Source organism: Canis aureus, chromosome 33 (genome assembly GCF_053574225.1).
Source record: "Canis aureus isolate CA01 chromosome 33, VMU_Caureus_v.1.0, whole genome shotgun sequence".
NCBI lineage: Eukaryota > Metazoa > Chordata > Mammalia > Carnivora > Canidae > Canis > Canis aureus.
The window spans coordinates 2489102-2514015 of record NC_135643.1 but is presented as its reverse complement, the minus strand read 5'-3'; the positions used below and the strand labels follow the sequence as shown (position 1 = coordinate 2514015).

At 32.4% G+C, this 24914-nt stretch overlaps 1 protein-coding gene across 6 annotated transcripts in view; it reads left to right on the top strand.

The window, feature by feature from the left end:
• Positions 1 to 24914, top strand: part of CNOT6L (CCR4-NOT transcription complex subunit 6 like) — a 113673-nt gene that overhangs the window by 56319 nt on the left and 32440 nt on the right. For all 6 annotated transcript variants that reach the window (XM_077882607.1, XM_077882602.1, XM_077882603.1 and 3 more), the window contains exons 5-8: positions 7746 to 7835; positions 18033 to 18101; positions 20745 to 20902; positions 22982 to 23136. In XM_077882607.1, the coding sequence (XP_077738733.1) occupies positions 7746 to 7835; positions 18033 to 18101; positions 20745 to 20902; positions 22982 to 23136 (472 nt within the window). The remainder of the gene's footprint in view (positions 1 to 7745; positions 7836 to 18032; positions 18102 to 20744; positions 20903 to 22981; positions 23137 to 24914) is intronic.

Genomic DNA, 24914 nt, shown 5'->3' with positions numbered 1-24914 from the left:
CTAATATTTTTCCATATTTGCTTTATGTTTTTCATAAAATACACTTTTAGTTTCTAAAAGTTCTATTTCTGCTTTGCTAATTGTTATTTAAGTGCTGACTTTTATTAAATGTTTCATCAGTTGTGGGAGAACTTTCTCATTTCATAGGCTGAGTTAGTAAATTATACCTATATATTTTCCCTACTTATTTATTCATTTTTTAAAGTTTATTTAGGTAATCTCTACACCCAGCATGGGGCTTGAACTCATGAGCCCAAGATCAGGAGTCGAATGTTCTAAGTCAGCTAAGTGCCCCATTTTTTCCAATTCAAACTATACTTGCATCTTGCATCACTGAGATAAAGCCAACCTTGTGCTTTTGTATGCTGGATTTATTTTGATAATATTTCTCAAGGACTGTGGAGGCGCTGAGATTTTACCCTACTCATAAGTTAATGATTGTTTCATGGATAGTGGCAGGAGGCAATGAGACTCCTGAGACAAGACAAAGAACATTATCCCTTCAAGCAACAAGATGGGTCTAAACATGCTATGAACACAGTGAGTTTACATTGCATTTGAGTAGTTCATGTCTAATGTTCTAGCACTTTTCAAGCAAGCAGCAAATTCTTTAGTAAGCAGCAGTATTGATTGCCCAGGAGGCAAAGAGTTACATGGAAATATTGCTATGGTTGCCTTAACCTATTTAGCTGCCTATATAACTAGCTATAGAACTACTCAGTATCAGACTGATAGACCTCAGAATCTGTCACCCTCACCAAGAATGAAGAGGGAAGCACTGGGTCCCTGGTGGACTGCCTTTCCCAAGAAAAAAAATTTTTTTAGGAATTTTACACATATGCTCATGAACAAGACAGACCTAAGTAAGATTCTTATTTGGTTCTCTTAAAGGGTTTGTATAAGATTGAACTAATGTGTTCTTGAAATTTTGGTATATTTTATATACCAATTGTGGTGATGGTTATGAAAACTAAATGTCTATCAACATTCACCAATTTTGAGTGTCTGCACTCACCAAAGATGTGAATTTCACTATATATAAATTATATTTATATAATTTATTTTATAATTCTATAAAACTATCATTGACAGTTGTTTCTTTATGGAAGATATTTAAGTGCCACCCCAATATATTTTTAGTTATAAGACAATTGAGGATTTCTAGTTGTTAATGAGTCAGTTTTGTTGGATCATATATGTACCATTGGAATGTTTTGGCTTTTTAATTTTTCAAATTTATTTGCATGAAAGTGTTCATAATATTTTCTTGATATATTTTTAGACTCTGTTCTATTTATAGCTATATCATCCCCTTCTTCATTTCTAGAATTGTTTATTTGTGCCTTCTCTTTTTTCCTAATTTAGCCTCCCCATGGATTTGTCAGTTGTGTTATTTTCAGTGAATCAGTGTTGCTTTTTATTTTTCAAAAACGGGTTCGTTTTTGTTTTTCTTTGTTCTGTTTTGTTTGGGCTTATTCTATATTTTCCTTTTTTCTCCTTTTAAGTTGGATACGTGGTTTCATATATACCTAGATTTTCTTATTTTGTATAAGCATCTAAGTAAGGCTATAAAGTGTGCCTATTTGGATATTTTTGTTGTTGCTATATCCCACAATTTCAACGTGAAGTATTTTCATTTTTGTTTTGGTCTAAGTACTTTTAATATAGGTTATCATATCTTCTTTGACCCATTAATTATTTAATGTTTCTAAGCATACATGATTTTAAATCTTTTTTAATTGTTAGCATTAAAGTTAACATTTATAGGCAGGTAGGGTAACCTGTATGAATCTATCCTGTGACATTTTTTGGTTCTTAATTTATGACCTAGTATGTGATAAATTTTTGTAAATGTTTTATTGCATCTGAAAGAATATTTTTCTCTCATTGTTGGGCATAGGTCTGTATTATTTGTCCATTAGATCAGATTTATTGCTCAGATTTTTTAATATTTTTATAAATTTTTGACTCTAGCCTGTAATTAAGGTAATTAATGTAAAATTTCCACTAAAATTGTAGATTTGCTCATTTCCCCATGTAGTTCACTCAGCTTTTGCTTTATATCCTTTGAGATTATTTTATTAGGTATACCACCTACACCTTTTGCTGTATATTTGCTATATTGTATATCATGCTATATACCTTTTGGTGAATAGAACCTGATAATAGGTAGTGAGCTTCTTCCTTCCTTGTTGAGTATTTTCATCTTATGGTCTGTGTTGTCTAATATTGCAGCTGTGCAAGTTTTCTTTTGGTTAATGTTTGTCTAATATATCTTTTCTCATCTGTTTACTTTCAACCTTTCTGTGTACTTATGCTTAGGACTTTGTTTTTTGTTGTTGTTTTTTTTAAGATTTATTTATTTATTTGAGCCAAGAGAAGGCATGCATGTGCAAATAGGGAGAGGCGTAGAAGGAGAGGAAGACAAGCAGACTCCCTGCTGAGGTTGGGGGGAGCCCAATGTGGGACTCAGTCTGAGGACCCTGAGATCATGAAGTGAGCTGAAATTAAAGGGTCAGACACTTAACTGACTGAGCCACTCGGCTACCCCTGGACTTTGTTTTTAATACATTCTGACTTTATTTTGTTTTTAATGTGGGTTCAGATCAATTGCTTCACCTATATTGTAATTATGGGTATTTTTGTATTATGCTATCCTTCCTTTTGATACAACTTTCTGTGTCTTTTTTTTTTTTTTTTTTTTTTGCCTAAGAATTTTTTTTCCCCTTTGTTTTATATACTTTCTTTTGCTTTGGAGTTAGTATGTTCTATTTCTAGACTCTTAGTGGTTACTCTTGAAATTATACCTTTAATATATTTTTGAAAAAATTAAATTGTTAGCAACTATTTTTAACAAGTTATAATTTATATATAGTGAAATTCAACTCTTTGGTGAGTGTAGACACTCAAAATTGGTGAATGTTGATAGACATTTAGCTTTCATAACCATCACCACAATTGAGAAATAGAAGTGTTCTCTTACCCCCTCAGAATTCATTTGTGTTGAAATCAACATCTACTTTCACCTACTTTACATCCTATAGGGAAACATACAGAATGTAGCTTTTTGAGTGTAGGTTCTTTCATTTAGCATAATACATTTGAGATTCAATCATTTTGGATATTTCAGTAGTTCATTTCTATTGCTGAGTAGTATTCTATTGTGTGGATATACAGCACATTTTTATCTGTTCACAAATTGAAGAACTTGGTTTTCAGTTATGGGTGATTAGTAATAAGGCACAATGTAAACATTTGAATACAAATTTCTGCATGAAACAAAATTTTATTTTCCTTGGGTAAATACCTGGAAGTGGGATTACCAGGTCGTATGGTAGGTATATGTTGAATTCTCTAAGAAACCATCAAACTGTTTTCTGTAAGTGGGTTGTATCATTTTACATTCCTACTACAAATAAGAGTTTTAGTTACTGTGCATTCTTGTCAGCACTTGGTATTAATCTTTTCAATTTTTGCCATTGTAATAGGATGCAGGAATAGCTCATAATGAGTTTCTTTCTGTAATGAATAATGATACAATGTATCTTTTCATGTGTTTGCGTATTTCTTGTATGTCTTCCTTGATGAAGTGTCTTCACATTGTTTGCCTAGTTTTATAATTGAGTTGCTTTTTTCTAATTACTGAGATTTGAGTTATATATTCTGGATTCAAATCCTGTTTAAGTGTTTTTGCAAATATTTTCTACTAGTCTGTGGCTTGCATTTCTGTTTTCATATAGGGCCAGTTTTCCATTTTGATGAAGTCCAATTTATCATTTATTTTCTTCTATGGATTTTTATGTCTTTGGTGTCATTTCTAAGAAATGTTTGCCTCATCCAAGTACATGAAAATTTTATTGTAGAAATGTTATAGTTAGGTTTTACATTTAGATATATGATTTGTTTTGAGTTAATTTCTGTATATGGAGCAAGGTTTGTTCTTTTGCCTATGCACATCCAGTAATTAAGCTCTATTTGTTGAAAAGGTTATACTTTCTATGTGGACTTCTTTTGCAACTCTGTCAAAATTCAGTGAACCCAAATATATGTGGATCTACTGCTAGATACTTTATTGTGTCCCACTGATCTATGCCAATACCAAAATACTTGATTTACTGTAGCTTTATGATAAGCCTTGAGGTTATGCAGCAGGAGATCTCCAAATTTTGATTTTTTTCACATTTGCTTTTATACTTTTAGGTGGCATACATTTCCATATAAATTTTAGAATCAGCTTATTATTTCTGCAAAATATTGTGCTGAAATATTTTTTGGAATACTGATGAACATATGGATGAGTTTGAGGAGGAGATTCATTATCTTAATCTCGAGACTTAAGATTGTGTTTTCCAATCTATGTATACAATATGTCTCTTCATTTATGAAGGCATTCTTTATTTCTTTAATACTTTATAGTTTTTAGCATGCAGATCTTACAAATGCTTTGCTGTATTTATACTTACTTGATATTTTTGATTGCTGTTGTAAATGATACTGCCTTTTAAATTTTCAGTTATTTGATACTGTAGAATTAAAATGCAGTTAATTTTTAAATATAAAATATTTATATTTATAAATATTACAAATGCTTGTCTCGCATCATTGGTAAACTTTTAATCTGTGCAAAGAGACTTTCATTTCTTCATTTATAATGCGTATGCTTTTATTTTTTTATTTTTTATTTTTTTGCATATGCTTTTAATTTATTGCCTTATCACATTGGCTAGGACAGTATTAAATACTTGTGATGACAGTGCACATCCTTGTTCTCAATTTTAGAGAAAAACAGTCTCTCACCATTAATTATATCAATGACAAGTTTGTTGGTAATGCTATTCAGATTAAATAAACTTCCTTCTATTTCACATTTGTTTGAAGGTTTTGTTATTGATTTAAGTCCAATTTGGTCAAATACTTTGTGTGTGACTATAGAGATGATTGTGTAACTTTTCTTTACTCCATTTATATCATTTTTCAGATGTTGAGTCAGCCTCTATTCCCATTTCAAAAAATTTGGTCATTATATATTCTCTAATATATTGAGAAACATCTAAATATGTACTGAATATATATACTAGTGTATATAGTATTTTGTTGAGGGTTTATACATTAATGGTCATAAGACATATTCTGTAATGTTTTTCTTACAATGTCTTTGATTTCAGAATACAGGTGACCTCATAAAATGAATTGGAAAGTGTAACACTTTTTTTTCTGGAAGAGTTTGCAGAACATTTGTATTATTACTTTCTTAAATGATTGGTGGAATTTTCCAGTAAAACCATTTAGGCCTGGAATTAATCTTTGTTGAAAGGTTTTTAACTACTAATTGAATTTCTTTCATTGATAAAGAACATTGAGATTTTCCCTTTCTTAGTATAGCCACTCTTAGTACAGTCACTCCATTCTTTTTTGTTTGCATGGCATACCTCTTTCTGTTCTTTATTTTCAATCTATTTGTGTCTTTGAATCTATAGTGAATCTTTTGTGGACAGCATATAATGAATTATGTTTTATTCATTCTGTTAATGTCTGCATTTTAGAATTCTAATTTCTTCACTGCTAATATCTGAGTTTAATCCACTTATATTTAATATATTTTCTGATAAGATAGGACTTTTGTCTACAATTTTGCTATTTTTATTGCTATTACCATGTTTTTTGTTTAGTTTCTGTTTTTAAGTAATTCATTATTTTCCCTAATAGATTTTAAAGTATTCTACTTGTAATTGGCATTCTCTAGTTTGCAGTACAAAGTAAAATGAAATCCATTGATATACTTCTTTGTATACATTGTGCTTCTTGACTCAGTTTATTCATTTTTAAAGGACTATCTTTTGAAAGTTTGCAGCCTTTTTCTTTTAAAATAATGCGTCTTTCACTTCTCTCTGAATTCTTTCTGGCTAGGACTTAGTCTGTGTTAACTGTTTGCTGTTGTGTGTCAGAATCTAAAATTTCCTCCGGTTTTCTTGTTTTTATTTCCTCTGTTGCCTATGGGTTTTCCTAGAGACTCTGAGGCTTATAATTCTATTTACAATAATCATCTGTAATTATACAGGAGTAATACTGATGTGTAAGATGTAGGAAGAGAGGAAGAGTCCTATAGTTTTATGATTAGGTCTCAGTCTTTTAATGGGCCTTTGAGTTAGATATCCTGCTTCATACTCTTTCTGCCCTAAATCAGGCTAGATGGACCTGGAGTGTGGAGTAACTTGAGCTTAAATGGTAAAACCTGTCCTGATTATACTCTGGTAAAACAGTTTTCTTTGCATGTAGGACTTAAGAAGAGCATTGCCCACCCTGTCTCCTTCCCCCACTAAAAGCAACAAGGGGAATTTTTCTGCAGACTGTATATTAAAAAGCCCAGGGGGCTCTTAGAGATAAAACTCAGGGAAGTGTTGGAGGTTCCTAAGACTGGGTCCCTTTGCTTTTTTTCTTTTTTTTTTTTTTTTAACTCTCAAGCTAATTTTCTGTAAGCCTCCAGCAATTTATCTTAAAGTGTGCCAACTGATACTAGTTCCATTTCTGGGCTTCTGTGTCCAGTATTTTGCTGCCGCTAGACTGTGATTTTACTATCTGCCTGTTGTGTTCAGGGCAGCAGTTTGCCTTATAACTTCAGTTGTCGGGGCAGGAGTGACAACTTCTGAGTCCATATTGAGCCAGAGACCCAACTTCTATTCTCTATTTCTAGAGTTCCAACTTGATATATGTTAAGATACCTTATCTAACTCACATATCTTTTGCTGTCTTCTACTTTATATCTTTCTCTTAGTGATACATTCTCGGTAGTTTCTTTGAATGTATTTTTTTTCTGTTCACTAATTTTATTTTTAGCTGTGTCTGATGTACTGCTTAACTCATTGATCATAGTTTTTTCCCTTAGTACTTTGAGTTATATGTAATAAAATACCCAAATATTTTAGTAAGATTTTATTAATTTGAGAGAGAGAGAGAACATGGAGTAGCGTGGAGGGGCAGAGGGAGAGGGAGAAGCAGGCTTTCCATTGAACAGGGAACCCCACACAGGGCTTGATCCCAGGAACCTGGGATCATGACCTGGGCCAAAGGTAGACGCTTAACTGCTGGACCCACCAGGTGCCCCTCTTATATTTCTTAAGGGAATATATAGATTATTAATAATAGCTTGTTTGTTTTTTTATGTTTGATACATTTATACTGTTACTACTCAGATATCCCTGATCACCATTATGAAAAATTCTTATTTTCCTCTCATATTTAGCTAAGTCGTATTTGTACAAGGTTTCCTTTTTAGTTGAAATGTCTTCCTTTCTCCATATGTAATATAAATATTCTAACTAGGAAGACCCTCCTTTTTTTTATAGCATTCATTCTTTCTTGTATGGACTGTTTGTCTTTCAGTTAGAATATTGTCTTCAAAGATAAATATAGAACTTATAAAGGTAAATTCAGGGTGCTGAGTTTTGATATTACTTCAGAATTGACTAAGATATATATATGTTTATATATGTGACTTTGGCAAACATAAATTGTAGGTATATAGTATAAACAGTGAAATCTGGAAAGAAAGAACTTTTTTGAAATTTTTCTTTATGACTATCTTAACAAAGAGTCTTTAGATTCATATAATTTCTTTAAATTTATGTAATAACAGATTAAATACTATAAAATTTACTTTAGAAAATTAGTATTTTGTTTTATTGTGTACATTTGTCTGGTCTTAGAGTTGTAAGTCTTACATATGTTACTTTTGTATTCTGCTTTAGGCAATCCTTTATCACAGGATATTCTCAATTTATACCAGGACCCAGATGGAACCAGAAAGCTACTGAACTTCATGCTTGACAATCTTGCAGGTAACTCTTAATGACCATCAGAGAACTCTACATGTATTACTACTCGCTAATATGTCACATGTTGTTTAAGAGCATCTGACCATTTTTTAAAGCTTATCATAATTTTAGAGTTTCTCCCATTATTAAATCCCATGGTAGTGGGACATTCTTTTCATATACTGAGTGCTTTCTGTTTACCAAGCAATATATTAGGAGCTTTAGTAACATTATCTCATTTAGTCTTTCTAAGAATCTAAGAGGTCTGAATTTTTACTGGTAATATACAGATGCAGGTTCTGAGATTCAGAGAATAAATTAGTTTTTCCAAGTTAACACAGGTGATTAATGCCAGAGCTGTGAACCCAAGATTCTCTTGCTCTTAATCCCAGATACATAGTTATTAATTGTTTGAATTTGATGCAGATTATGTGGATCCCATACACTGTACACATTTTTTGTGAATTCACTATACTATGTGGAAATTTGGAAGCAGGATTTTGATTAAGAACACCAGGTGCACCTGACTAAAATAGTTGTATTCTAAGAAGTCTTTTAAGTATTTGACCTAAAACTTTTTCTTTTTTGCTTAAGTACTCAAAATATGAGTAAAAGTATATAGATGTTTAAATTCAGAGATTTTTCTTGGAATAATATAATGTCTTTCTAAAATACAGAATCCTGAAAAAGAGCTAGAGAACTCTAGATTCCAGCATCGCAATATGTAGTCTATATTCTTTAATTCTCTCCATCACAGAAGACATCTACATACAAAAATTTTAAAAAATAGTAATATTTACAATAATGTAAAACCAAATTAATACCATCTAAAATGTTTTGGCTGTAAAGACTAAAAGTTGATTAATGGGAGAGTTAATAAACTTGAGAGATCCTTTCTATAACAAATTAATAATATATGGCTAAAAGTTTAATTTAGCTATATATATAGTATGTGTACACTATTTCTTTCCTGCTTTAAAAATCCATATCTCCTTTGTCTAAATAGATGTAGTCATTCATATGGCATGTGTGTGGGGTGTATGTGTGTATAATATTTAAGGAATTCTTCAGTGCTTTGGATACAAGTCATTTGGTGATTTATATATTGCAGGTATCTTCTCCCATGCTATTGTTTGCCTTCCTTTTTTTAATTTGTCTTTTATTTTTATTTTTTTAATTTGTCTTTTGGTGAACAGAAAACATTTTAACATAATTGAATTCATTGATCTTTTCTATTATGGTATTACTTTTGTGTCCTATTTAAGAAATTTTTTCTACCTCAAGTTCAAGAATGTATTTTACTGTATCTAAAAATACCATATTTGGGGACACCTGGGTGGCTCAGCGGTTAAGCATCTGCCTTTGGCTCAGGGCATGATCTGGTGATCTGGGGTCAAGTCCCACATCGGGCTCCTTGCATGGAGCCTGCTTCTCCCTCTGCCTAGGTCTCTGCCTCTCCCCCCTACCCCCATGTCTTACGAATAAATAAATAAGTAAAATCTTTTAAAAAATACCATTTTTTGCTTGTAACATTTAAAGCTAATATCTTACTAGAATTGAAATTTGAGTAACACAGGAATCAATTTTCATAACTTTTCCATATGTAGATTAAGTTGATCTTGAGCCATTTTTTGAAAAGACTGTTCTTTCATTAATGTTTTTTAGTGCCGGGCAGCCCGGGTGGCTCAGTGGTTTAGCGCCTGCCTTCAGCCCAGGGTGTGATCCTGGAGACCTGGGATCGGGTCCCACATCAGGCTTCCTGCATGGAGCCTTCTTCTCCCTCTGCCTGTGTCTCTGCCTGTCTCTCTCTCTCTCTCTCTCTCTGTGTGTGTGTGTCTCTCATGAATAAAAAAATAAAATCTTAAAAAAAAAAGTTTTTTAGTGCCATCTTTGTCATAAATTATTGTATGATGGGTTTATTTCTGAGTTTTGTGTTTTCTGATCATTGCCAGTAGTCTTTATGGCAATATAACAATGTAATTATGATATTTTTATAAATTCTTAAGATTCAGTAGAGTAAGTCTTCTTGATTTGATTCTAAAGTCCAAGTTAGTTTTGGTGTTCTTCCTTTACCTTGTATTTTCATTAAAATTGTTGGAATTGGCTTTTCAAATTTCTCTCCTTCCCAAAAGGTAGAGATTTAGGTTGAGAATATATTAAATCTATAGATTGCTTTGGAAAGAATAATCAACAGGGCAGCCCTGGTGGCTTAGCGGTTTAGCGCCGCCTTCAGCTCAGGGCGTGATCCTGGAGACCTGGGATCAAGTCCCACATCAGGCTTCCTGCATGGAACCTGCTTCTCCCTCTGCCTCTCTCTCTCTCTCTCTCTCTCTCTCTCTGTGTGTCTCTAATAAATACATAGAACCTTTAAAAAAAAGAAGAAAGAATAAATATGTTTACAACTGGATCTTCTGATCTAACAACGTTGAATATTCTTTGATTTATTGTGATTTTTCTAATTTCTCTCTATTGAGTTTATGTTTCTGTGTAGTGGTCTTCATGTTTTTTATTACATTTATTTTAGGTATTGATTTTTTTGATGCCCTCATAAATGTTCTTTTAAAAATGAATTTTATCTTAATAAGATTATTATTGCTTATTTATGGAATATAGTTGGGTTTTGTATATTCTTGGTTTCCAGGCACCTTGCTGAACACTTAAAATGCCTTTGGTAAATACATATTTAGCCACTTTGCTAAACTCTTTTTAATCCTAATGTATTTTTATTTCAATTTTTACGATTGTGTCATCTGTGAATAATGACACTTTTATTACCCTCTAATTCTTATATCTTTTATTTCTTTTTTCTTGCTTTATTGTGCTTGCTAAAGATCACAGTAGATGCTAACTAAAAGTAATGATAATCTATCTAATTTCAAAAATTACTAGCTTTTAATAATTACAATTAAATGTGACATTCACCATAATTTTTATATAGGTTAAGAAAGTTTGTGTGTGTGTGTGTGTGTGTGTGTGTGTGTGTGTATCCCTTATTCAGTTTACTAACAATTTACCTAGGATTTTTTGCATATGAGTTTGAGTGACATTGGCCAGTAATTTTCTTTTCTTCAATATTCTTGTCAGGTTTTAGTATAAAGATTTTACTGGCATCATAAAATTTATTTTCTATTATTTAGAAAAGTGTATTTAAGAATGGTTTCTTTTTTTCTTAAATGTCTGGTAGAATATATCTGAGTCTGAGGTTTCTTTGAAGGAAGTTCTCAATTACTGATTTAATTTCTTTAATAACTGTAGTACTGTTCTGATTCTTCATTTCTCTTATCAGTTTCTGAAAGTTGTGTTTTTTGGTAATTTGCCCATTTTCTCTAAATCTTCAAATTTATTGACATAAAGTTATTCAGAATATCTTTTAATGTTTATTTGATATATAGTGATGATGTCTCTTTTACATTCCAGACATTATTTATGTTGCTTTTATTTACTTCATGCATAGAAAAAGACCAATTTTTAGCTTTATTGATACTCTTATTAATAAATAATAGTATCAGTGAGTTTATTTATTTTTTATTTTTATTTTTTTAAAATTTTTAAATTTTATTTTATGTATTTATGATAGTCACAGAGAGAGAGAGAGAGAGAGAGAGAGAGGCAGAGACATAGGCAGAGGGAGAAGCAGGCTCCATGCACCAGGAGCCCGACGTGGGATTCGATCCCGGGTCTCCAAGATCTCGCCCTGGGCCAAAGGCAGGCGCTAAACCGCTGCGCCACCCAGGGATCCCAGTATCAGTGATTTTAAATTTTTATTCCTTTGCCTTTCTTTGGGTTTCATTTGTTGTTCTTTTTTTAACTGCTTAACATCTTAATCATTAACTTTTAGACTTTCCTTTTTTTGGGTACCTGGGTGGCTCAGGGGGTTAAGCATCTGCCTTTGGGCTCAGGTCATGATCCCGGGGTCCTGGGATCTAGTTCTGCATTGGGGTCCCTGCTCAGCAGGACTCTGCTTTTCCCTCTCCCTCTGCTCTTGCTTTTCTCTCTCTCTCTCTCTCTCTCTCTCTCTGTCTCTCTCTCTCTCTCAAATGAATAAATAAAAAATCTTCGACTTTCCTTTTTTTCCTCAAAGTATTTTTTTAATGTCTCCCTTTAAACATGGCTTTTAGCTGCATCCTTCAAGTTTTAATTTTATTATTTTCATTATCATTCAGTTCATGTTTTCTAAAAGCTCTCATCACTTCTTTTTAGATGAATCACTTAGAAGTGTCTTTATTTCTAGAGGAGTTGTTTTTCTTTGTCATTGAATCCTGGTTTAGTTGCATTGTGGTCAGAGTACTTTTAATTGGTTAAAATTTTTAAAATGTGCTATTTATTAGCCAGCACATGCTTAATTTTTCTAATTGTTAAGTATGTACTTAAATAGAATGTGTATTCTGTAGTTATTTGGTGCTGTTTTCTATAAATACAGCATTTGTTAACTGTTTGAATATGACATATACACTTGGTAGTTACTTTTTATTTATTATTGATAGAGCTGTGCTAAAATTTCCCACTTTAATTGTAGGTTTGTTTATATATTTTTAAAGATCTTATTTATTTGAGAGAGAGAGAGAGAAAAGCAAGAGAAAGCACAAGCAATGGGAGGGGCAGAGGGAGAGAGAGAAGCAGACTCCCCCCACGGAGCAGAGCGCCTGACTCAGGTCTCCCTTCCAGGACCCTGAGATCATGATCTAAGCTGAAGGTAGACCTATAACAATCTGAGCCACCTGCATACCACAGATTTGTTTATTTCTTACGGCTCTTACAGGAATCAAAAAGATTAATTCTTTTATCATTATGTAATCACCTCCTTTGTTCCTTGTGTTTCTTTTTAATTACATATATTGAGGGTATATTTTCATGTATTTCATCTTTCTGGTTATTTGAAATGTTTATCAGCTCCTGATGCTCTTCTTATTACTTTAATATTAGTATGGTTATATGAAAATACCTAGCTACGCAAATTCTTTTTGGTTAGAATTTGCACTATATATCTTTTTCTGTTCTTTTATGTTTAACCTTTCTTTTTCCTTATATCTTAGTAATTCCTTCTGTCTACTTATTTTGGGTTTATTTTGTTCTTTTTCTTGTTTGAAATAAAAACTTAAGAGTTTTGACTTGAAATTCTTCCTCTTTATAAATACAATCATGTAGCATTACACATTTCCCTCTCAGAACTACATTAGCTAACCACAAATTTTGATATGTTGTGTATTCATTCTGTTTAATGTAGTTTTAAAAATTTCCTTTGAAACGTCCTCTTTTACTCATGGATTATTTAGAAATGTGTTAATTTCTTGTTCTTTCTGTTATTCTTGTTTTATTCCAGTTTGGGAACAGTTGGAAAACATTCTACATTATTTCAGTTCTTTTAAGTTTGCTGGGATTTGTTTTATTGTCTTGGTGAATGGTTTTATAAATGTAAATTAGATCATGTTAGTGGTGATGTTCCATTCTTCCATATTTTTTCTAGTTTTTTATCTCATATTGTTATAAATACATTATAATGTTGAAATCCCCAACTGTAATTGTAGATTTGCATATTTTTCCTTTCAGCCCTATCAGTTTTTGCTTCATATATTTTGAAGGTATATTGTTTGGTATGTACATATTTAGAATTTATACTACATTTGATATGGTGGATTGAACCTTTTATCATTATGTAATGCCCTTCTTTGTTTCTAGTATTTTCCTTGCCCTTAAGTCTGCTTTATCTGTTGTTAATCTAACCACTCTGCTTTTTTTGGTTGTTGTTTAATACTGGCATGGTATTATCTTTTTCCTTCCTCCTTCAACTTTACTATGTTATTATATTTGATATGAGTTTCTTGTAGACAATATACAATTGAGTCAGGTATCACTTTTTTCTTATCTGCCTTGCCAAGATTCTGCTCTTTTAATTTGTATATTTAGATCATTTCATTTGAAGTAATTATTGATGCATAGAACTTAAGTCTGCCATTTTTTCAGTTTTCTGTTGCTTGTGTTTCCCTTTACTTTATCATTTCTTGGTTTCCTGTGGGTTAAATATATTTTAGAATTGTACCTTTTAAAATTTATGCTATCTTTGAGTATATTGTCTTCTGTAGTTTTCTTAGTGATTGCTCTAGATATGACAATATACATATTTAGCATAGTCTACTGATAGTGGTGTTACCACTTTTAAGTGCCTTGTTGATGCCTTCCCTTTTAAATGCCTTCACACTCCCCAATTTTATTAAAATATAATTGTCTATAATCTTTCCTTGACTTACAGAGTACCACACAGATGTTATAATTTGTGCTTTAGCCATCAGGTATGATTTAAGAAGCTCATGTGGAGAGGATAGTCCATTGTGTATACCCCTAATTTTACTCATTGCTTGTTCTTTCTTTTTTGATGTTCCAGTTCTTTTATCATTTCCTTTCTGTTTAGAGAGCTTCTTTTAGCTATTTTTTAAGGGCAGTTCTGCTAGCCACAAAGTTTCATGGTTTTCCTTTTATAACATCTTTATTTCCCCTTGATTTCTGAAGGGAAATTTTGCATGATACAGAATTTGTGGTTTGACAGTTCTTTTCTTTCAGCACTTGAAAATGTGCCACTTCATCTGGCTGCCATGGTTTCAGAAAAGAAACCCATTGTTCCCTGATAGGTAATATATCTTTTCTCTTTGATGTTTTTGAGATTTTTTTGGTCTTTAGTTTTCAGCAGTTTATGATGTGTCTTAGTGTGGATTTCTTTGGGTTTATTCTACTTGAAGTTTGCTCACCTTCTTGAATTTGTAGGTTTTGTCATTTACCAAATTTGAGGCATTTTAGCCATTATCTCTTAGAATACTTTTAAAGCACATGTTCTTTCTCTTGTCATTCTGGATTCTGATTATATGAGTCATAGAGCTTTTGTTAGTCTCTCAAGCTCTGTTCATTTTTTTTGCCACAGTTTATTTTCCTTTTAATTGTTAAGATGGAATACTCAGATTCACTCATTTTTTGGTTGTCTTTATTTTTGTGCCCTTCCAGTGAGTTTCATTATTTTGATTATTGTGATTTTCAGTTCAGTAATTTCATTCAGTAATTTCTTTTTCAGCAAATAGAACTTCTGCTTCTTTGGGAGTTTTATTTTTTTATTTGTTTCAAGGGAATTTGTAATTACTTCTTGAAGCAGGTTTATGATGGCTGCTCTAAAATGTCTGTCAGATAATTTTAACATCTGAATCATCTCTGTGTTGGTCTCTGCTGATAGTCTTTTTTCACTTAATTTGTGATATTCTTGGCCTTTGGTATGACCAGTGATTTTCAGTTGAATCCTGGTTATTTCAAATGTTAAGTTTGGAGACTCTTGATCCTTTTAAAATCAAATCTCAATTTTAGCAGACAGTTGCCCAGTTTAGATTTAGTATATGGGTTCTGTCAGCTGTTCCTGGCTCAGCTGACACCCTTACTTACCATGGTCAAATGAGGCCCAGTGCTTCTTGTCACTGGAGTGATGGGGTGGGTTGACTCTCTTGGACTCTGCTAGATTTCCACTAGCACATTGAATTACAACTGCCACTGAGTGTAAGTTTCCCACCTAATACTTGCTGCACTTCTTTTTGGCTTCATTGGCCAGAGAAATCATGATTTTCTTGCTGCCCTACTCCCTGCCCCTAATCTATTCCTCATGGCTCCAGGGCTGGTTGCAGGGCTGTCTAGCACCATGTGTGGCATGTATGGGAGATAAAATGGGAGGATTACTGTTTTATCACATTTTAGGTATGATCCTGAGAGAGTTATTACTATGTTAACTACTGTCTCTTCTTTTCTATTCATGAGAACAGACTTATCTTTCATATTAATCCAAATTCTAGTACTGTGTCAGTTTAAACAGTCTTTATTTTATTTTATGGTTTGTCATATCACTGACATTGTAGTTTAATCTTAAGAACATTAAAGTACATGGCACACATGTATATATTATTCTCCTTGTAAAAAATGTTAAATTCCCATTAAGACCAAAATTTTCTTTGACCACTACCTTTAATTGCATGTCCCCTCCATCATAAGTAAATACACTTGTAAGTTGAGTGTGTGTTCTTGTAGGTATTTTTATAGACATTTACATATAAAAATTATGCCAGTAGAATTTGATAATACTACTTTTCCTGTGTGTTTTTAAAATGTTTTCTAATAAAACATATTCTATTTTATCATTATATATATATTTTTTAAAGATTTATTTATTAGAGTGTCTGTGTAAGTAGGAGGAGGGGCAGAGTGAGAGAATGAGAGAATCCTCAAGCAGACTCCCTGCTGAGCATGGAGCCAGTGGGGTGCTTGATCCCTCACAGGACCCTGAGATCATGACCTGAGCTAAAATCAAGAGTTGGCCACTTAACCAACTGAGTCACTCAGGCACCCCATCATTATATATTTTCTAGTTGTTTTCACTCAGTATTTCTTATATAGCTTTCCATTTTAGCACATTTGTATCTCTGCTTTTTTTTCTTAAACTGTTGCATAGACTTCTGTAAAATGGGTATTAGCCATTTACCCTTGTTTTTGCTGTTATAAACAATAATGTAGTGAATATCTGTTTGAATGCTTTTTTTCAAATAGATAGGTCTGATCCCAGGAAATTAGAATTGCTGAGTCATAGGGACATATATGTTTAAATTTTAAAAGATGATCCAACTTGTCCTCCCAGGTAGCTGTACTAGTTTGTATTCTCACCAGCAGTGTATGCAAGTATTCGTTTTTTATCACCATTATCAATTCTGGTTATATTAAAATTTGGGGGACAATCTGGATAAAGACATGCCCTCTCATCTTTATTTTTCTTGATTACTGGTTAGATACAGTGTTTTTTCATAGGTTTTTGGCTCTTTGGATATTGTCAGTGAATACTACACATTTTACTTATATATTGTGATGAATTAATTAAAATATATTGGCAAAGTTTTGGGAAGCACCAAAATGTCAGCATCACCTTACTGGTTTTATTTTGAGGATTTTTTGATTTCTGAATTTTTAACCATTTCCAGATAAGGAACCCAGCAGCTAGAAAGTTCCTTATTTACACTTCATTGTATTTATATATTGGGCTTTCATTTTTTTTAGATAGTTGTTATGATTGTGGCTTGGCACTCCTGGCAGGCATGATTGTTTTCCAGGATATTCAGTATGTTGATCCAGCTGGATGGTTTGTTCGTCATCTAATGATATCCTTCATTCCTTTCCTGACAAGATATGGAATATGCAAAAGAAAATGTTCATTCCACATTGTGAAAAGTATGGATGCTAAAACATGCATTCTTTAGATAGGCTTTTGGAACACCAAAATGGCTAGTAAAGAGAAGCTTTTAAAGATCTTGGATACTCTGGTCAAAATTTCTGTGGCTGGATGAAGATAAGAGTGTTTTATTCTAAAGGAATACATTTCTCAGCTATTGCATACCCTGGGAAAATCTGCAAACTTGAATCTAATTGTCCTGTAATTGTAAATGTTCTTAAAGGGAAAAAAGTAAAAGGCTAGTTAAATCTTAACTTAGTGAATTTTCTCTCATCTGATAGTTGGGTAGGTTTTAGTTCTATAGTATTGATAACCATATCTGAGTAATTAATGTTTAACCAGTGCCTTCTTTTTTTCTGTGAGAGAGGTGAGGGAGAGAATCCTTTTTCTTTTTTCTTTTTTTTTTTAAGATTTTACTTATTCATGAAAAACACAGAGAGAGAGGCAGAGACATGATAGAGGGAGAAGTAGGCCCCATGCAAGGAGCCCAATGTGGGACTCGATCCTGGGACTAAATGCAGATGCTTAACCGCTGAGCCACCCAGGCATTCCCAAGGGAGAGAATCCTAAGCAGACTCCCTGCTGAAAGCAGAGCCCAACTCGGGGCTTGATCCCAAGCCCCTGAGATCATGACCTGAGCTGAAATCAAGAGCTGGATGCTTAACTGACTGAGCCACCCAGGCACCTCGATCTTACTTAAGGTTTTAAGTAGGTACTTCTCATAAATGCTGTGTAAGTAGAAATGTCAGTAATGAGTTTCCTAATGTTTTCATATATTCATTATGTTTCAGCATAGGTCTGCTTGAACTTCCTTTGGCTTCTAAATTTTCTTTATGTTTCAGTATTAGATTTTTAAGTCAGTTTGTGGGCCATTAGAGCTGAAGAGAAAACAGAAGTTGATTTGACATTATAAAGTAAATGATACTGATTTTAGAAGCACATGAAATTAACTTATGTTTAAAAAAGATTTTTCTTCTCCCTAGTTCATCCAGAGCAGCTTCCTCCGAGGCCATGGATTACATTAAAAGAACGAGACCAAATTCTGCCATCAGGTAAATAGTTTTCCTTAGTCTTCTTTGAATATTTTCAGAAATACTTGAAATGCATTTGGGCTTTGTAATATAAGTATAATAAACCTTCATTTTTATGTCCACAAGGTAGATGAGCTTACTACTGATGGATAGATTTGAAAATAGAAAACCCATATTAGGGCCACATGTAGGAATCTTCTCTATCTTTCATAGTGATGGAGCTCTTGGTTTTAAAATTATTCCTTATAATGAAGCCTCCCAATAAGAAAATAAATAAAGCCTTCCAAGTGGCATCTTCACACAAAGTATTGGGTGACTTAAAAAGAAAATATGAAAAATAATGAATTTTCTTCCAAAAATTTTAAACTACTTCGGTACTTTATCTATCTTGAGTGGGTAGAGTGATAACACTTATGAAAGAATAATTTAGATTGAGTCTATATTTGCTGTATTGGAAAAAAATATAATACCAGGCCAGTGGTGTAGAAATTGTAGAGCATGAATATTTAATCAATTTAAAGATATGTTAGCATTTCTAGAACTGCAAGGTAGAAAAATATAAAGCCTTCTCTTTTCAGTGGAGACTAATAATGATTAGACATCATTTATAGTGCTTCTTACTGCTTATTAGACATTTTATGATTAGGAATTCTACTTAAAATAAGTTGTTATGAATTAGTATGTTTCCAAATGCCTTCTTTTTAATCACAAGAGTAAGTTTTCATTATATCCAATTTCATTTTAAAATTCACAAATGAAAATTATATTGTTTTAATACGAAGGTTGAACCAGTCACTGAATACTGACACTTAAATTTTTAAAGGGTGAATTGCAGAACTTATTATGTACTTTTTAAGCCCTTCTGTATGTGTGCTTTTTTTTTTTAAAGTTAGAGGATTCAGAAAAAATTACTTGCTTTGAAATTAGGAAATGTAGGAAGTATATCATCTTCATGGTTCTGTTTGCATGTTAATAACACTGAGAAATACCAGCATATACAGTACAATTCTGTTTCTTCCAGGGGCAGTGATCTTAAAACTACCACGTGCTTAGTATCAGCCTTGTTCTAGGAGGCACTGTGTCCGTGTTATGAGTAACACTCCTATTAACAGGATACACATTGATGGTCTGAGTAAAAGGAATACTTAAGGTTTTCTACAAAGCCTTGACATAGATGGATTTATTTTGTTTAGCCTTCCTTAATGCATAATTAATTGTTACCTTTCTGATTATAAAAACACCATATTCTGGTTCTTCAAAGTGATCCCTTTTTGAGCACTAATGAACATAATCTTGAAAAAAAGCCTTCCTAATACTGCATACCTACATTTTCATTAAGAAAAAGAATGACAGAAACATGATTTCATCCATCAGTTGAATTCTCAAAGTAATGTATCCTTGGGTTTTCCTTATTGAAAAATGAGAATGAATTTTTCTCAGGATTTGTTGTACTTTCTTAAGTAGAATCTGAGTGCTAAATAAAGTGGCTTTTATTCCTGGTAAAAGTAGGGAGTAGGGAGATGTTTATAATAACTTACGATTTATAGGTACAAAACGATAATGATTATTTTGTAAGAATCAGTACCAGATAGTGAAAAAGCTGACAGTGTACAAAATGGCCTCCAGTCAGATACCCAGGGAACCACTGAACTGAGTTTCTCTTAATTTTGCCCCCATTTAGCTGAATCTTAACCAACCAACTTCAATCAAGTACTATTACTTTCATTATTTGGATTCCTCACCTTTTATTTAAGTATGTGATTTGCAACAATGCCTGCCCACTATAATCATCTGAGATGCTTTTTAAAAATATGAATTATCTAGACCCTAAATACACTAACTTAATTAGTCTTGAGCAGGGCCTTGGGTATGAGCACTTTTTAAAAATGCTGTACAAAGTGATTCTAATGGGTAGCCTGGATAGAAAATTACTGATAAAAATCAGGGCTTTTCAAGCTAATGTACATGTGATTCACCTGGGGATTTTGTCAACTTTCGGATTCTGACTTAGTAGGTCTTTGTGGTACCAAAGAGACTGCATTTTTGAGTTCCTAGGTGATAACTGATGCTCTTGTTCTTCAGAGCACAAGAATATAAACCTTATTGTCTTTTTAGTTTGGTCACAGTCCTTTTATAATCTAAGGGCATTTTAAAATGAGAATTCAGTTTCAGAAATGGATATATGACTTGGCAAAAAGGATTCACTTATAACTAAGCTTTGTTATTAGTCCATATGCTTCTGGCTCAGAGCAGTAAGAGCAGTAAGAGGCTCCCAAAAGTATTAATGTATATTTTTAAAAATTAATGAAATTAGAGCCTTTTAATAAAACTAAAATTTACTTTTGTTCCATTTAGAGTTTGGTCAAAAAATTATGTACAATTAGCATTCAGATTTAGAATTTGAATTTTTGTTAAAATAAATTTCCTAAAAATCTAAAGTATGAACTGTAAGTCTAATTCTAGTAATAGAATTTTGATGTGATGGATTCTAGTGAAGTCTTTGTAGATATAGTTTAACAGAATTTTGCCAACGGCATTCCACAATATTTAGGATAGGTTTGTGTGCCATGTGTGCTTGTGCAGGTATACACATGGTATTTCTTTTTTTAAAAAGTTGCCTAATTTTCTCCCTTTTGTCTTTTGTTTTTTTCTCCCAATTCTTAGCATCATTCACAGTTATGTGTTACAATGTGTTATGTGATAAATACGCCACCCGGCAGCTATACGGCTATTGCCCATCCTGGGCATTAAACTGGGAATACAGGAAAAAGGGAATTATGGAAGAAATTGTTAACTGTGATGCAGATATCATTAGTCTTCAGGTAAAACTATAGAAATTAGTTGTCTGGGGGCACCTGACTGGCTCAGTTGGTAGAGCATGCAACTCTTGATTTTGGGGTTCAAGTAAGTTCGAGTCCCACATTGGGTGTAGAAATTACTTAAAAATAAAATCATAAAAAAAATTAAAAAAAAGAAATTTAAACTTAAAGGTGAACTTAGTAGTTCTTACTTCTGGGAGAGAGTCTGTATTCAAAACAAAATTCAAAAGGAATTGTTTTCTCTCTTAAAAAGGGCAGTTTTAATAAGCATATAAGACATTTGCGCAGTGAAACTATTTTGCTAAGTATAACCTTCCCCCTATACTCATTTACTATTAAGTGAAAATAATCTTATCCATTATTCATGTTAACAGTTCATCTTATGAAGAGATCATTTGTATTGTAGAAAGAGAAAACTGCAGAAGGTTGTGTCTTAGGAATCTAAATTTAACTTACTCTGTAAAAAAAAAAAAGAATTATTTGTTCACTATTCCTTAATGATAAATAAACACTGTAAACATTTAAAAATACTGTGCTATAAATCATGCATTTTTGTGTTATTTTAAAAACCATATCTGAAATTTAGACATTTGTGTTTTATAACACTTTATTATAATGAATTAAACTGAAGAAGCACCTTTCTGTTGAAATTTGTGTTTTAGCACTTCTTTTCAACACTTAGCTAATGAATAGTCAAGGTTTCTAGATAGTGTTTAGTAATTTTTTCTTAGCAACTTTTCAAAGCATGTTACATGATTATGAAGGTATTTAAAAATTTTAAGTGATATAATTTCATAACTGCTTTTTAGCATAGCCTGAAGAAAGGTATTATTTTTTAAACAACCTTTTATTTTTTTTACTTGAGTAGCTTGATAATTTATGTTGGCTATGGTTCATATGATTTCCTGAGAAATAAAAATCTTCAAACATTAATTTTTCTTCTAAAAACTGAGAACTGACATTAGAATTGGGGGAGAGAAGGAGGCAAAGTCAGCCTTGTTGTAGTTATTTAATTGTCCTTTTTTAAAATTTAGTATTCGCGGTAATAATAGCCTCACATTCTTCTAAGCATAGTTTGAAGGATAAAAATGTCATAATTTAAGAAGCATTTTTTTATTGTAAAGGTAATAAGGTAATACTGTAGAATAAAATGTTCATTCTAGAAAAATTGAATATTTTGGAAAAAATATAAAGAATGATGGAGGAAAACACCTAATGTCATAATCCAAAAATAGTTTCTCTGTTAAAACTTCTGAAATATTTATTGCACGTATTTTTTAATTCAATTTTCCTATTTATTTACAGATCTATTTTCAAAATAGATTTGAGATCAAACTATTGTACTTAATGCACTTTCTATATTACTAAAATTCTTCATGCCGATTCATTATATGAATAATTATTTATTGATTTAGCATTTTCTCTATGTCTGAAATTTAGGCTATTTATTAGTTTTTACTGTTATAAAATCATGTTATGAGCATTATCATATAAATCATTATCTTCACATTTGATTATCTCATTTGGAAAGATTGGTTAAAAAATTTTATTGGTCAAGAATAAAATAGTCTAACTTAAAAGTACTGGATTAACAGGGACCATTGGAATGATTGGTGTTCAGGTACCTAAAAATTCCTTAGAGTAGAACTTTTTCTTGATAGATCTTAAACTTCTCACTTTTGGGTATCATTCCTTTCTATCACAGTTGAGAAAGATAAATAATTTTAAATATTATACCTCTGTATAAAATTGACTATTCCCTACTGCTTAATCTGTAATATGTCCAGTTTTACCAGTTTTGATAAATTGAAGTATGGTAGAATGAACTCTAAACTGGGACGAAAGAGAGTTGGGACCAGCTAGCCATGTGAGCAAGAAAAATCATACCAACAGTTCAGGTTCTTTGAGTTTTAAAAGCTGCCATTGTGAAATGGCTGCTGCTAGGAATAAGGTTAGAATAGATAATATTTGTTATGTGAATTATTTTAACTTAGTCACATTTTACTCATAATGCTGAATATTTTTATATCTTAATCAGAGTTTTCCTCTGTCATGTTGATGACAACTTTTCTTTCACCTCAGGAAGTGGAAACAGAGCAATACTTCACTCTCTTTCTGCCAGCATTGAAGGAGCGTGGATACGATGGATTTTTTTCTCCAAAGTCACGTGCCAAAATCATGTCTGAGCAGGAGAGAAAGCATGTGGATGGTTGTGCAATATTCTTCAAAACAGAAAAGTGAGTTAAGGAAACAAAGCATAATAGTGCATACTTATTTCTTTAACACACAAATTAGCAAAAAGTTAGAAAGCAAGAGATGTAAAAATTAAAAACTCTTGGTAATGTTATATTTCTTAGGCTGTGTATTAGAATTAAGAATCTTTATTTTACTTAATGCTTTATTGCCAAATTACATAAAAATTTTGAGAGGTGTATACTTGAGTATAGTGTTAGCATGGTATTTCCAAATATGTTTTCATGAAGTAAAATACTAGTTCTAGTATAAAAAAAGAAAGCATAGTACATTTTAAGATTTGAAATGAGTGGTCTGAGTCTTTCTGTGATTTTTGTTTTGAGGTTGGCTTTTTTCAGAAACCTTAATTTTATTAACCTTTTTCAATTCACATTTCATATATTTAATCATTTATTCACTAAATGTTTACTGAACATTTGCTTTATGACAGGTGCTGTGCTAGTAAAAAAAAAAAAAAGACACAAAGACAAGAGACATAGTTCCTTATCCCACTCAGAGCTCTAGTCTAGTAGGAAAGGGTAATCATATAAGAAAATCAAAGTAAAAAAAGGTATATGTAAGATGGAGATTGGCATAGATAGATGAGGGAGGATGGAAGAGAAACACAGCCTATGGAGGTGGAGAATTAAAGGATTGAGATAGGACAATGGAAAACAGTCATCAGACACACAGAAAACAGGATTTGTGTTTTTTGGGGGGTTAATATGGTTGATTAAGTCAGCGGTGAGAATATTCTGAATCTGCTTAATAAAATACACAAATGATCTTGTAGAAGCCTTTGTTATCTTGTGTACACTGGATTTAGGAACCTGCATTTCCTACTTGAGGGTGTAGAGCCACAACACACTCAGAAAGCGGTCTTCTTTTGAGTGCTGGCTGAGCCTGAATGCTACAGGCATATTCCTTAGTTATCATCTTGAGGAAAAGAGAGGAACATATTTTTGCCTCAGAAAGGCTGCCAGTTTTAGAGTGGAAAATATGAAGGAATCTCCAATAGAAGACTGAAATGTGTAAAGTCCGATCGAGGTTAAATCCTATGGTTAATAATTTGGGTTTGATATGTTAGATAGGGAATCATCTACTTATAGGATAAGCATATACTGTATTCCAGTATTGTCCCTTTATTAGTACCAGTTATAACAAAGCCAGTTACATGTTTTATTGATACAGGCATATTACTAGCATGTTATGTTAAGTATATGAATTAAGTGAATTTGAAAGTATCTTTCAAATACTTGGCCTACTTTTCTCATTTATTTGTACCTACTTCCCTATATTTTTTGTGAATTTTTGTTTATTTTACTCTCTGAATTTTGAATAGAGATATTCTCATTTTGGCTAATAATTAGTACATAGCCCCTAAAGTATTTGAGGTTAGAATATACTAAATTCTTCTAGTTGGTGATTTTTGTTTTATGAATTTCAGAATAACAATAGATACTACTTCGTAGTAATGTTAGGCCTTTTATTTTATGGATTCTCTTATTTAATTTTAATTTTTATTTATTTTTATTTTTATTTTTTTATAATTTCTTTTAAATTTATTTATGATAGTCACGCAGAGAGAGAGAGAGAGAGAGAGAGAGGGGCAGAGACACAGGCAGAGGGAGAAGCAGGCTCCATGCAGGGAGCCCGACGTGGGATTCGATCCCGGGTCTCCAGGGTCGCGCCCTGGGCCAAAGGCAGGCTCTAAACCGCTGCACCACCCAGGGATCCCCTCTTATTTAATTTTTAAAGCAAGCCTCAGAGCTAGAGGTAGAAG